The sequence below is a fragment of the Lissotriton vulgaris genome, chromosome 9 (assembly GCF_964263255.1).
Source record: "Lissotriton vulgaris chromosome 9, aLisVul1.2, whole genome shotgun sequence".
Taxonomy (NCBI): domain Eukaryota; kingdom Metazoa; phylum Chordata; class Amphibia; order Caudata; family Salamandridae; genus Lissotriton; species Lissotriton vulgaris.
Window position 1 is genome coordinate 976,378,908 of NC_141697.1, and position 14,071 is coordinate 976,392,978.

At 43.6% G+C, this 14,071-nt stretch overlaps 1 protein-coding gene across 1 annotated transcript in view; it reads left to right on the forward strand.

Annotated features, from left to right (window-relative positions):
• FANCD2 (FA complementation group D2) overlaps nt 1–14,071 on the forward strand; it is a 1,101,131-nt gene that overhangs the window by 446,635 nt on the left and 640,425 nt on the right. Inside the window, exon 28 of the mRNA XM_086938826.1 lies at nt 13,215–13,345. Within this exon, the coding sequence (XP_086794952.1) occupies nt 13,215–13,345 (131 nt within the window). The remainder of the gene's footprint in view (nt 1–13,214; nt 13,346–14,071) is intronic.

Sequence of the window (14,071 nt, forward strand, 5' to 3'; positions counted from 1 at the left end):
GCAGAGACAACGAACAACATGATGGAAGACTAAGGGAAGTGTTGGCGAGATTTAAGGACCAAGGCCTCACAGTAAAAAAAGAAAAGTGCAGGATCGAGTGCAACGAACTGGACTTCTCGGGACACGGTGACCCAGGATGGCATCCGCCCTAAAGCTGAGCTACAGAACACCATAGCGAACTTAATGCCGCTAAGGAGTAAAGAGGAGATAAAGTCTTTCTTGGGAATGTTAGAATTCTACAGTAAATTCGTAAGGAACTTCGCTGGCAGAACCTTTACCATTCGACGCCTGCTCAAGAAAGATGTAGTGTTCAATTGGGACGAAGAATGCCAGAAGGAGTTTGAGGAGGTGAAGAAAGCACTGGCAGAAGCCCCCAGCCTGAAAGCTTTTGTCCCCAACAAGAAGACAATGGTAACCACAGATGCGAGCTCAAAGGGACTTGGGGCGGTCCTTTCTCAAGTTGGTGCAAAGGGGGAAGAAACCATAGCCTTTGCATCCAGGTCACTACGGAAGTCGGAAACCAACTACTCGGTGATCGAGAAGGAAGCGTTAGCGGCACACTGGGCCATGAGCAAGTTCAGAGACTTCATCTGGGGTACCAAAGTTTACCCTGCGTACCGACCACAAGCCCCTAGAAGAAGTGTTTACCAAGAAGGGACTCGACGCGATATCGAGCCGAATCAGGCATTGGGTTGTAAGTCTGCAAGAATACACGTTCTGCGTTGAATACGTACCCGGAACAAAGAACCTTGCTGCAGACTGCCTTTCAAGGCTAGTAAATGGTGAGGCAGAAGACGAACCCGAAGACTTCAAGAATGAAGAAAATGAAGACTTCCAAACAGAAAATGTATGCGTGATCACCCAAGGGGCCATAAGTGAGGAAGCGTGGAAGGAGGCCTTGGAGGCAGATGACCTATTGAAAAGAATGTGTGAAAGAGCAAGAAGAAAGGTGGAGACTTGAAGACAAGCAAAGCGAAGCACTATGCCCCTACTAGATGGTCAGGGAAGAGATCTCTGAGAAGGACGGATGTCTGTTCAGGGGTACAAGGTTGATCCCACCCAGAGCGGTGAGAGAACGACTGGTTGATTTGGCCCACGATGGACATTTAGGCATCACCAAGACTAAGCAGAGGATGCGTGAGGATTACTGGTGGCCGTGCATGGATCTTGACATTGAAAGGAAAGTGAGGGACTGTATCCCGTGCACAGTTAGTGACAAGGTCTTTAAACAACATACACCACATATGGTCTGCAGGCCACCTCCCTCAGGACCGTGGGATGAGGTGGCGCTAGATATAATAGGCCCGTTAACGGGAGAAACAAGCACACCATATATCTTAGTCCTGATGGATTTGTATTCAAGATGGCCAGAGGTGAAGATTGTGCCAGAGATCACCACAAAAGCTGTCATCGAGTTCTTGCTCGAACTATTCCTCAGAGAAGGATCACCAAGCAGTATACTGACAGACAATGGAGTTCAGCTGTGCTCAAAGGAGATGAAGGAGTTCCTCGAAAGTCATGGGATAGCACACAAGCGATGTGCACTTTACCACCCCGGAACTAATGGAATGGTAGAACGTTTCAATAAAACACTGAAGGATAGCATCCAACTAGCCAGGACTAGCGGCTTGAACTGGAAGGGAGAAATTATGAAACGTCTGGAGGCCTATCACCTAACTCCACACCAGACGACGGGTGTAACCCCGTTTGAACTACTCAAAGCGAGAAGACCTAACACCAAATTTTCACCAGGGTGGATGAGTTGGCAGAAAGGTTGGACTAATCACTCTAGTGAGGCTACAGCACTTGATAGACAGAAGAAAGCCATGCTAGAGAGGAAAGAGAGATTCGATAGGCTGCACTCCACCCGAGAAGTGGGTTTCGGGGTGGGCGACGACATAAAAATCAGAGCACCTACAGGGAGGGCGAGTTGGTCGGGGTTCAGCAGACCCACCAAGGTTGTAAAAGTATTCAGGAATGCAGTGAAGACCCAGGAAGGGAAAATTTGGAACTTGGGAAGAGTAGTGAGGTACCACCCCCCAAAGGGAGTTTATGTAGAGGAGGAAGTAAGGAGAGAAAAGCCCCCTGTACAAGGTGAACAGCCCTCTAGGGAGCGTGACGAATTAACCCATCCAGCCAACCGTACTAGCCGAAGGGTGGTCAGACTCCCCAGAACAATATGTGACCTAGTTTGAAGAAAATTGTCTGACTCCAACATGATGTTTAACTGTTATATGGTTGTTGTGTAGGGAAGGGGGATGTGTGGTATCTCCCGCCCTGACCTTTCGTCACCCCCTGCCCCGTCCCTCGCCTCTTGGTGCACTCCGCGGTGACGTGATAGAATGCCACCGCCGTGAGCGTTCGGAGGTGAGCGCCTACGGAGGGGGGGCTGGAGAGACGTCGTGAGCCAGCCTGTCACCTGTGGCTGGGGTCGTGTGTCAGTTCTTAAATAAGTTATTGTTGGCACCAATAAAGCCTGTGTCACCCCTCATCTGGCTGCTGGTACTTTTATTCATCTTTCACAGTTCCCTTAACAGGTACGGCATGCGTTTAGGAATTATTCCTTTTTCGCATAAAGTGTTACATTTAGCCCCTACGCAGGGGTGGGTATTATGAGCTCTTTTCACATAGTGATAAATGTAGCACGTAGCCTCTACACTGGGTTGAGTTCATGAGTGTGTTTCTCACATACTCTAGTTTGTTTTGTAACCCCTACGTGGGGTATGGTTATCGGGGTCTTCTCCGATTAACATAACAGGTAACCCTTTCACTAGGTTGGTTTTAGTCATGGGTACGATTCCCATTCACACTTGTTAGTTTGGTAACTCCTACGCAGGGTATGTTTTGGGGGATTTCTCCATTCAGCATTACATGCAACCATTACACTTAGTGGGTTTTGGGTTTATGGGTTCGGTTCCCTTACACAGGGTGTATTTACATAATTTTTGTTCCCATATTCTTGTATAAAGTCTTACTGGACTTTATGGATCACTGTCCCTAGTGTTAGTATCTCGTATGAGGGGTGGAAGTTTGGCTTTTAACTCCTCTTTCACAGCAAATGTAAGTTTCCTTATGTGAGGAATCTTGTTTATTGATTTTCTTCTCTTTCAGAAGGGATTGTAGTTGCAGGTTTGTTTTTGTCATTTGCAATCTACAAGGAACTTTGTTCTTTATATTTATTGGGAGAGGATGTGTTATTTTACTCTATTGTTGTTTGTAAAGCATCCATTCTCTCTGTTTTGAATAGCTCTGACCCTCTCGTGATGTTTGCTTTGTTTCACATCCTTGGGTTTTTGAACTATTTCTTGCATTTGTACATTTCTGTGTATAGTTCTTCTTTTGCAGTATTGTTACTTTTTGTTTTCTTTTAAAAGGAAAGGGATGTGTTATGCCCTGCTTAATTACTGTTTTTTCTACAATTCATCCTTTCTTCCTGCTGCTCAGCCAAAGCGCATGTTTACTGTAGAATGTTGGGAATGCAGTGATGCATGGAATGTTGGGTGTCTGTGTGAGTGAGGAATGACAGAGAGAGAGAGAGGGGCTGAGCAGCAGGCAGGCTGCTCCTGGTGGGGTTTGATACTACAAGGGGTTTCATACTACCTGGAACTATTGCCTTGACTACTAGCTAATCTACTTATACTTCACCTGTTACCTGGACTACCTGTCTGTTGTACTTACCAACCATATGGATGTACTTGAACCGTCTACAGATTAAAGGTACATGTTAAATCTACTTGGCTACCTGTGTCTACTTTCTACCTCAGAGTACAACACACTAGCTAATGAATCCACGCTTTTATCATTCCTTGAACGTCATGCTGATGCAACACTGGGTCTGCTACCTTTGAATCCTGGGTGAACTTCCAATTCTGACAGCATAATTCCTGTATGTTTACTGCTTGAATAGTACATGGGGAGAGCCTGCTGACCTCCTCCCCTGTCTCTTGATACCTGTGTGTACTATCCCCAGGGAGGAATGTTAATTAACTCCAAGCCAGGGACATCACCTAGCAAACGGAAAGTCTGAGCTAAACACAGGTAAGGGCAGGTACTTCCCCTACCCACGGAGTCTCAGCAATGATTAGGGAGTGGAATCGGGGAGCTGGAATGCCCAATAGAACATACACTACCCTGGTTTGCCTTAAACACAATGTCTACCAATCCATACCGATCCAGTGAACACACTTTCTCTCAACACGCATATCCCAGACATGATAAAGGCCACAGTAACCCAGATAAGGGAAACTGCATAGAGTTTACCTGGAGGGAGCTTGTATGCAACCCTTCCCAAGGGTTACAGGTACTCCTGACTATAGATTAATGCTACTGCCACTATCAGTCGACCTCCGGGCCAAGCTCTAGGGTTGCAGTCAATATAAAATGGAGACCTCCATGGACATGCATGATTGACGTGTTCACTAAGGTAAAAATCCCCCGAACCTTCCAGTTACTTGTCAAGAATTCAATACAGGGCATGGTAGCACCATCTTGAGAGCCATGCAGAAGACATTTCATCCCAACAAGAGCATCTCCCTCTAAGTTGTTTTGGTAGCACCAAACCCTCTTGACCTGCAATCTGAATCCTTCCTGAAAGTGACCCTTTGACATCCCCCGATGATCCCAATGGGTGCCAAGGAAACAAGCTCCTCTAATTAATGTACTTAGATGGCAGTCTAGGACTCTGTAAAAGAGCATTCCTTCCTACTGGCTTCAGAGCCATTTCCTCAGATTCTCATAATAATGTATTTTACTTCATACACTGTCTTCACTCTTCCATTTGTCACTACCTGAATCATCTCAGTAGAATGCCACTAATGCCATATGTCACAATAGCTCCAAATCCTAAACAGCATATCTGTTTGGCATGCTCATTGGAAATAGGCAAATTTATTTATTTATTTATTTATTTATTTATTTATTTAATTTATATGGCGCGTTATAACCACCGGGGTCTCTAAGCGCTGACATATACAAATACAAATACAAATGAATGAGTGCTGGATCCGTAAAATAGAAGTGAAAAGAGCAGAAACTCTGAGGTAAGCAAACGCATATACCCTGCGTTATCCCCATTCAGTCTTCCTAGAAGATTAGCGCTCTCACAATTAAAATTGATTTTTCTGTGAAAATTAAATTAACTTAACTTTGATGCAGTACTTTTATGCTCATTCATAATTTATTGTAAAGATCTGAACCTGACAGCGAAGGTCAGAGGTGAGTGGTGTGTTGAACCTTGGCTGACAGTATTAGTCTCCTTTAATTTAAAAAACTACAATATGGGAGTTTTTGGAAGAAGCGCTATTCTAGACAGTGAAATGCCATGGGCTTTTAAGGGACACTCTCTCATTACCAGACCCTTACACAACTGGAGCATGATTTCAGGGTAACTTGTCCAGTAGACTCTTGCCCACGTTTACCTTTGGTAGCGGGAAGATGACTCTGGGTTCCTGTTTTGGAGTTGACCTGTTGCATACAAGGAGTGCGCAGATGTCAAAAATGACAATTTAAAAATTTTAACTATGTGAAATTGACCGGTGTAGGAAGATGGCTCTGTATATACTATACTAAAATGAGGTATAGTGTGCACCTCGGTGATGTCATCAGTGATGTGACTGACCAAGTCATGAGTGATGTAATATGTGACGACATCAGCAGTGAATTCCGGGAGTGCGAGTGATAGTTAGCTCAACTAACTCTAACAGGCGAATTTCTCTGGTTTTATATGAGTCAAATGTCCAATTAACTATAACGTCCCTGAAACCTATGGGTTTTTAGTGAATTTCAAATGTTTTTTAAATGCTAATTCCTAACTATAACGTCTGTAAAACCTATGTTTTTTTCAGTGAATTTCGAAGGTTTTTAAAATCTTAATTTCATATTTTAATATGTGTAAAACCTATATTTTTTCTATGTTTTAAATAATATTTTGGAACTCTATTATCCTTTTTTTTTTTACTTAAAAAATGATGTAATGTTTTATATCTTCAAATAAAATATGTATATCATTTTATTTTTTGTATTTTGAGAAAAATAGAGTCCTGTACCAGTAGTGCACCAAGCTCCATCAGCACGCAAACCCTATCGCCATATTGCTAAACTCGTAAATGATGCTCATTTCGTATCCGACGGGTTCGTGGCACCGCCGTCCGCGTAACAACATATACGAATGAGGTCACGCCAGCTGCTACTTTGGTATGCGACGGGTACGCAGTACCAAGCAGCGCGTTGCATCATGTACATATGGGGTCGCGCGCGTTGCGTATGCGACGAGCGCACCATGCCAGGCCCTGTGTTACGTCATAGACGTATGGTGTTGCGCCGGGTACACCATTCCCTCATTTTTGTTTTCTGTCTCAAAACTATATCTAATAACTTTAAAGTGTATATGAGAGCAAGCGATAATCTAAAATATTTAAACATTTATATATTTCTAACTGTAATAAAATTATATGATAGTAAATATATTTTCTCAAAATCGCATTGGGTGCGATCTCCTTGCGCGCTGGGTGCATGATTTCCAAGTGAACTCAACAAAAAGCATTTGATTAGTTCATAACACTTCCCATTGTAGCAGTTGGAGAACGCCACCCTTTTTAGTCATTCTCTCTACAGCATTTGATGAGACACATCTCTTCTGCTTAAAGTTGTTTTTGAAAACTTTTTGCTATGTACACATATCTTACACTACACACAACATGCAACCATCATCTTCATCAATATTCATGGTCTGTAAAGTAGCCTTCCACCTGTGATAGCCATGCACCTAAAAGTTACATAACCAAAGTTTTCCCCTCTGCCAAAGGTAACATGGTTGCATACACTGCCCACAGCATAATGTAATGTAGTACAGCCCAGGGGCAGTATCATGCATAGATAATGAACACACAAATAGATAGTGGAAGTGGGTACGGGCACGTGCCCTCGACTTCTTTTTATTACCAGGGCCACATATTCAGTGACGTCTGTGCTGGATGCGTGTGGGGTGAGTGGAAACCAGCCCTCAGGGAATGGTTGCTGCTAGCATCAACTACAACACTAATCATTGGATCACACACACAGATTCAATAATAAAAGAGTCAATAGTTTGTGCTGCAGTAAGGTAGGGACAGTAGTTGTGAAATAATACAGAAAAAATTATATCGTAAAAGAACCACAACTTGTGGTATACTGAGACACAGGCAATAGATCTGAAATAATACACAAAAAGATTGTATCATAAAGAGTTCATCATTTCTAGTGCACTCAGATAGCCACATCAAAAGCATTCAGCTTGTGCACAGCCAGCGACGATGCGTGCTGCGGGCGGGCCGTACTAGGAGCAATGTCTGTTGCCATCAACACTTCATCATCTGCAATAGTGACTCAATCTGAATTTTGAACACTGCTGTCTGCAGTGTAGGCTAGAGAGAGCGGTCAGCAAGGGCCTACAGCCACGTGGAGTTGACTTGAGCTGCTCAATGTGTAATATACGAAGCAACAAAAAGCGTGTGCGCAGCCTGCGATGATGCGTATGCCTGGTGCGGACAGGGCGCACTGGAGCAATGTCTTTTGCCTACAGGACTGCGCCACCTACAATAGCGACTCGATCTGAATTGTGAACACTGCTATCTGCAGTGTAAATTGAAGGCAGTACTCACACAGACATCCATGAATACTTTTTCTGAACTTCCTCGTCACTAAATTCAACAACATAAATTACAGCAAAGTCTGCAATAAATAAAGCAAAACATTTCGAATTGCCATCTCTGATGTCTACAGTTTAGACTATACAGTGTTCCTTTGAACTTGCAAGATGAATTTGGTCATTGTACTGAACCTATAACTCATCTAAAAAAAGTTCTTCAAGCAAGTATACTATAAGGATGTTGTGTATATTTCAATAGACGTTGTAGGTACTTGACTACTGGATTCTGTAATTAAACAATCCCCACTCGATCTGAATTGTGAGCCCTGCTGACCGCACTGTAGGCCAGAGGCAGTGGTCCTTAACGCCTCACAGCCACGTGCCGTTGGATTCGAAAGCACAGAGTTGGCTGCACCTGATCGGAGGGGGTACACACAAATCATCAGAGACTTTAACTTCTGACATCCTCAATCATAGAATCAAGACCCCGTTTCACTGTTCGTACCTGCTGTACTGCTGTGTACTACACTGACTGCTGTCAACCAAGCACAATAATCATGTGCAGAAGTTAGCTACGGAAGCACAGAGTCTGAAGCACCTCAACGGTGGAAGTTGTGTAAAACCAAGCAGCAAGTAATATCGGACATCGTCCATTGTGGGATCAAGACCCCTTTCTACTGTTGCGACCTAGAGTAGGTTGCACCTTGTAAAAGGGAGTACCTTCATCTCCACTCTCAGATGCAGTTCTAACATCATCCATTGTGGAATCAAGACACCGTTCCACTATTGGGGCCTAGAGTTGGTTGCATCTGGTCGAAGGGAGTACCTTAATCTCCACTCTCAGATGCAGTTCTAACATCGTCGATTGTGACATCAAGACACTGTGCCACTGTTGGTACCTGTTGGACGACTGTGTTAGTAGTATACAGAGCACTCCACGGTGATGGGCCTCAGGCTGGGCGATGTGTACCTGTGTTGCGGTAGCCAGCGTTGATCTCAGGAGCCTTCCGAGCTCGCAGACCTCAGCCCAGGAGCTTCCGCCGGCACATGGTGGGCCCTCTTTCACATACTGCGGTGTCGAAAGGTGAATTGTGCGGCATATATGCGTTGCAGTGTCCATGGCGGTTTCTTAGTACCAGCAGGCTGAGAGCATCATTCACGCAGCCACCTTCGCTCACAGTGTCAAACACGTGGCGGTATACGCTGTGCAGACCTGGCAGACACATTCGCCATTCCGGAACAAAACCACACTCAGAGAAACATGCCTTTTATTCATACCCCTATGCAAGCCTTGCGTACGCTGAGCCAGACCACTACGCTAAAGATTTTGGGGGGAGGGGGCACGTACGCGCTATGTTTTCGTAATCTTCCCTACTGACTGTACTATCATGTTTGCGTCCACTGTCTACTTCACTCAATAAACCATCGGTGTATGTTGACATGTACATGTCTGTGCTCTCAATACTCAAGTCTGTCCGGCACATCCCCTCAACACTTTGCATTGTATACTTTTATAATCGAGAATCACTTGCCACCTTCGCACATACTTTGCTCCCATCTCTCCCCGCATTCTGCATTGTGTGACAGAGGTGCCATGCCATGTTTGGTTTGTGTACATGGCTAGCCACGGTTCCCACAGTACGTAGTATGGTTGCGTCTGCTAGGTGTACATATTGTTTGTCATGTTGTATGTGATTATATTAGGTAGCGCGTTTATTCACGATCAGTGGTTTCTCCCATTTTACATATCGCTGTCTTAAAGAGGATACAGAAGTTTTTCTCAAAGGTGAAATGTGCGACCACAATGGCAGTCATTCATTACTATCCAAGAAAGTCCAACACACAACGCTTCTAAGCTTACACCCCCCCAATATTGCGTGCTTTCTTAAAAGCACGCCAACTCCCACAATCAGACCAACATTCACACAGCTTTCTAACTGCAGTTATCTGCTTCTCAATAACATGCACTCCTACGGAATGTGAGCTGGCATACTTTATGTCCTTACTGTTTCAAACCGAGTAACTTCCTGTGGCAATGTCTATTCCCACCCATACAAAGTAACTCCCAAACTTTAACTTGGCATTCAATACCTACTTTGAAAACAGATTTCATTAAACTAACCAAACTGAAAGCGCTTTTGTTCAGAACAGAAGTGTTCCTCACTTCTGCAAAAGAAATTTATCAACGGCAGATAGCACAAACTTAAACTAAAATACAGTCCCTTTTAAATACGAACCTCCCATTACACTTTGTGAATTGTTACACAATTTTCAACACATCTCACACTCAAGGTCTGGCACACTTTTTTAACACGGTCTCTTCCGGCCTTGTCATAGGCTTTCAAACTGTTTTTGGTATAATACCAAACTTCATTCATTCGATCATCTCTGGAATAACAGGAACAGTGCCCATAATTCTTGCTCTCTTTGCGGCCATGCTACTACTATTTTTACTTGTAAAAAATGGCTGCGCTCCCTGTGGTAACAACCATGTCCGACAGAATACGCCTCTACGCGAAGCTACATCAATACCGTGAAAAAATGGAACAACTTTTCGGCTGCCTACCTCTATCTATTATCGGAGCCAGCTACAACATTACATTTATTTACACATATGCAATCTGCGTGCAACCATATTTTTATTGCAAAATTTGCCCATTCGACTGGCGAATGGATCTATGCCTTGCCAACATCCCAACAATCGCTCCCGATATCCAGCAGGTAATGGAGTATCTTGAAAATCATGAACTTGATTGTTCGGGCAGTGGAGCAATGGCGGATGCAACTCAAAGAGGTATTGTGGCGGAATGGGATTTCTGCGCAGCCGCGATAGATCTCCTGCAACGTGCAACCTTTGACAACATCACAGATTGCCTGCCAATTCAAATTTCCGCTCCAACATTCGAGGAACATTACTGTCCCCTTGAGGATATGAATTGGATAGCTTTGCTATACTCGCACAACGGCAACAATGACCTCTTGGAACATTACGCATCTGAAGCCGCTGAAGAACTTCCGTATTGCAATCTCCAAGACTTGTAAGACATTCATATTATTCTTGGATTGATTTTTTAAATGTTTTTTTACTTTTTCCTATACATTTTTTTAATACACTTCAATTGAACTATTTTCATATAATAACTTTCTAAGTATGCTCAGGCATTTGAACTCTGTTTTCATTATTGCCCCTCACGTCTCCAGCATAACCAGGGATGGGTGATGTATGTCCTATGCAAATACGCTATTTACTTGCTAAATTAGTCTAAACCCTACATCCATTTTGAAACCATGTCTATTCTTTGTGCACACCTCTATCTGCCTGCCTGTTATCCATGAAGCCCTCTCACACAAATGAACTCATCTTCAGCCTCTGCTCACAAGATCAAAAAACATGACATTGTTTAGGAACTGTTTGGCACAGTGTGGTAATCTTATCCTACCTTTATTTGTATTATAAAATTTAGTCATTCATGTCTAATAGCTATTGTTTATGTAACATGGAACTGTAACATGTAATGTGGAATTCACTAATGCAGGAGCATCAGTTTGAATACAGCAGAAGCGGTTGGAATTTGCCTCAGCTCGATGCCTTAGCTCTTTGCACAAGAATGTTTTTTTGAAAGAGCTGAAGACAATAATGTATGGTTTGACGAGAAGAGTACCGAATGTGCTTCTCAGGAGCGCAATGTTTGTGTTCCACCTCAATGTTCCGATGTGGGTAGAACTATTACCAATTCTGACAAGCACCAGATTGAATCTACTGCAAAAGAGATTGCTGACTCTTCTACTGTTGATAATTTTGTGTTACAAAAAAGGAGTACCAGGGTACCTAAGACGTTTGATGATTACATTTTGGTAATTTGTTTTTCTTTTTTTAAAGGATACATGTGGTAATCGTATCCTACCTTTATATTCATTATAGATTTTAAAGTCATTCAAGTCTAATAGGTTTTGTTTATGTCACATGGAACTGTAACATGTAATGTGGAATTCACTGATGCAGGAGCTTACGTTTGAATACAGCAGAAGCGGTTGGAGTTTGTCTCAGCTGGATGCCTTAGCTCTTGCACCAGTGGGTCCATTTATGGCACTTAAATAAAGACACTTTTTATATAACTTTCAGACTTCATCGCTTTATTACACACAGCCAATTTCTTAGACAAACCTGATTTCATCATTTCTCTTCTGTGGCATTGCAACATTTTGCATTATATTCTTCACGATTATTTCTTTATTCCTGCTTGCTAAAACACTGCATTCGAGTCTTCAGACACGTAGGGGTGAATAGTTAGCTTCCGACTCCCTGTAAAGTATAAACGCATACTAACACTACTTACACAGGTATGCTACAGCGGCAAGTATCCTACAGCGCCCCCAGCACATCACTTTACAGCAATCCGCTCACGGTTTCATCCCCGAGTCTTCAGACCAGTACCAGTGAATAGTTTGCTTCCCACTCCCGCTATAGTCTAAACGCATACTAACACCACCTGCACAGCTATGCTACAGCGGCCAGTATGCTACAGCGCCCAGAGCACATCAGTTTACAGCACTCAGCTCACTGTTTAGGCGCACACTTTGATCCCCGAGTGTACCGGCACCTCACCTCAGCACCATCTCACTGTGGGCAAAACAGAACTTTCACACCGGTAGGGGTAAATACTTCGCTTGACACTCCCTGTATTGCACACCCCAACCACCCAACAGAGCTCATAGCGCTCCTACCCTCCTCTAGCCTACTTTTATGACCCTTTTTTCCCCTTACTCGCTTCAACGGAAACACAAAATGGCTGCCAACATTTCCTAGTTGTGCCCGTTCGCAGCCAATAAGCAGCAAGCTTGTTCTCGTAACACCTCAGCCAATCAGATGGCAGAATTCCCAAATACCGATATCTGTATATTTCGATATGTCTCCAAAACTACTGAACGGATTTACACCAAATAAACAAAAGCGTGCTTTCTAGACCAAGACCCTTCTCCCTGCCAAATGTGGGGTAATTCCGTTCACCCGTTCGACCTGTAGCCTTGTCTAAAGTTTCCTATGGAAATTGCATGGAGAAAGCACGTTTTGGGACCCCCCTTTTTTCTCAGCCCCCCTTGACGAATCATCCCCAAACTTTCAACATAGGAGCTGATATGAACAAAGAATTAGTTTTGAAAATTTCGTGAAGATTCATCAAACGACGCCAAAGTTATAAGCAAAACAAAAAATGCTCTTCCTATGGGAACTTGGTCCTAACTATAACTACCTACTGGCAACCGCCAGTATGTAATGTGTATATGTATATAACCAACATGCACATGTATGACAGTTTCTAGAATGGTTGGACCTGTCATTTTCTGTGTGACTTTTGCCTTCGCTATTACTAATACTTTATTGTCTAATCATGTGAGATTATTGATGATGCGTCCGTTCCAGAGAAAAATTGGTGAACACTTGTACTTTTCAATGAAGAATACATTCAATTTCTTAGAAGATTCTTAAACACAGTCTTATATTTCAACAAATCATATTCTCTCCTCCTTAATAACAGTCAAGACGTTGTGAGGCATTGAACCATTTCTCCGTGTCCATTTCATTGTTATAAAGGTCGCGGGAAGAAACGTGCGTCAGACAGCAGCAAAAACTCATCGGCAGACAGCTCGCAGATCGAGGAGGCACAGGAGACCGAAAACACAGAGGCTGAGAAAACACAGGCCGACAAGACACAGGCTGAGAAGGTATAGCACTAATGCCACAATGTTACAGTAGATGTGAATACTTTTCTGCATGCTGCACACTGTAGCCATATTTGCTCTGCTGATGTTGGACTTGGCCCTCTTGGCAGGATCATCCCTGAACTTTTTGCCTTCCTCCAATATTCTCTGTTTTTGTTGGTCTAATGACTCTGGGCATTTTACCACTGCTGACCAGTGCTAAAGTGCATATGCTCTCCCTGTGCAAAAGGTATATGTGATTGATTTCCATGATTGGCTCATTGGATTTACTGTCAGTCCCCAGTAAAGTGCACCAGGAGTGCCAGGGCTTGTAAATGCTAATACTGCTAGTGGGCCTGCAGCGCTGGTTGCGCCACCCACAGAAACAGCCTTAAGATGTGTCTAGGGTCTGCCATTGCAGGACCTGCGAGCAGTCTGGTAGTGTCATGCTGGCTGGGCAAGTGCACACACTTGCCAGCCTCAGAACCTTCCCTTTGCTTCATATTAGTCACCCCTATGGTAGGCCCTAGGGCAGGGTGCATTGTAAGTGTAAGGTAGTACAAGCCCTGATGTGTGTGGCATGTCCTAATAGTGAATAACAGCCAATTTCGTTTTTCACTATTGTAAGGCTACCTGTTCTCTTAGGCCAAGATGTGCTGCTGGAATTATTACACCCTATAATCCCAGCAGGCCCAGGGAACATGGTAGAAAGTCAAGTTTGGTATGCCTGAACTCAGAATAATAAAATAC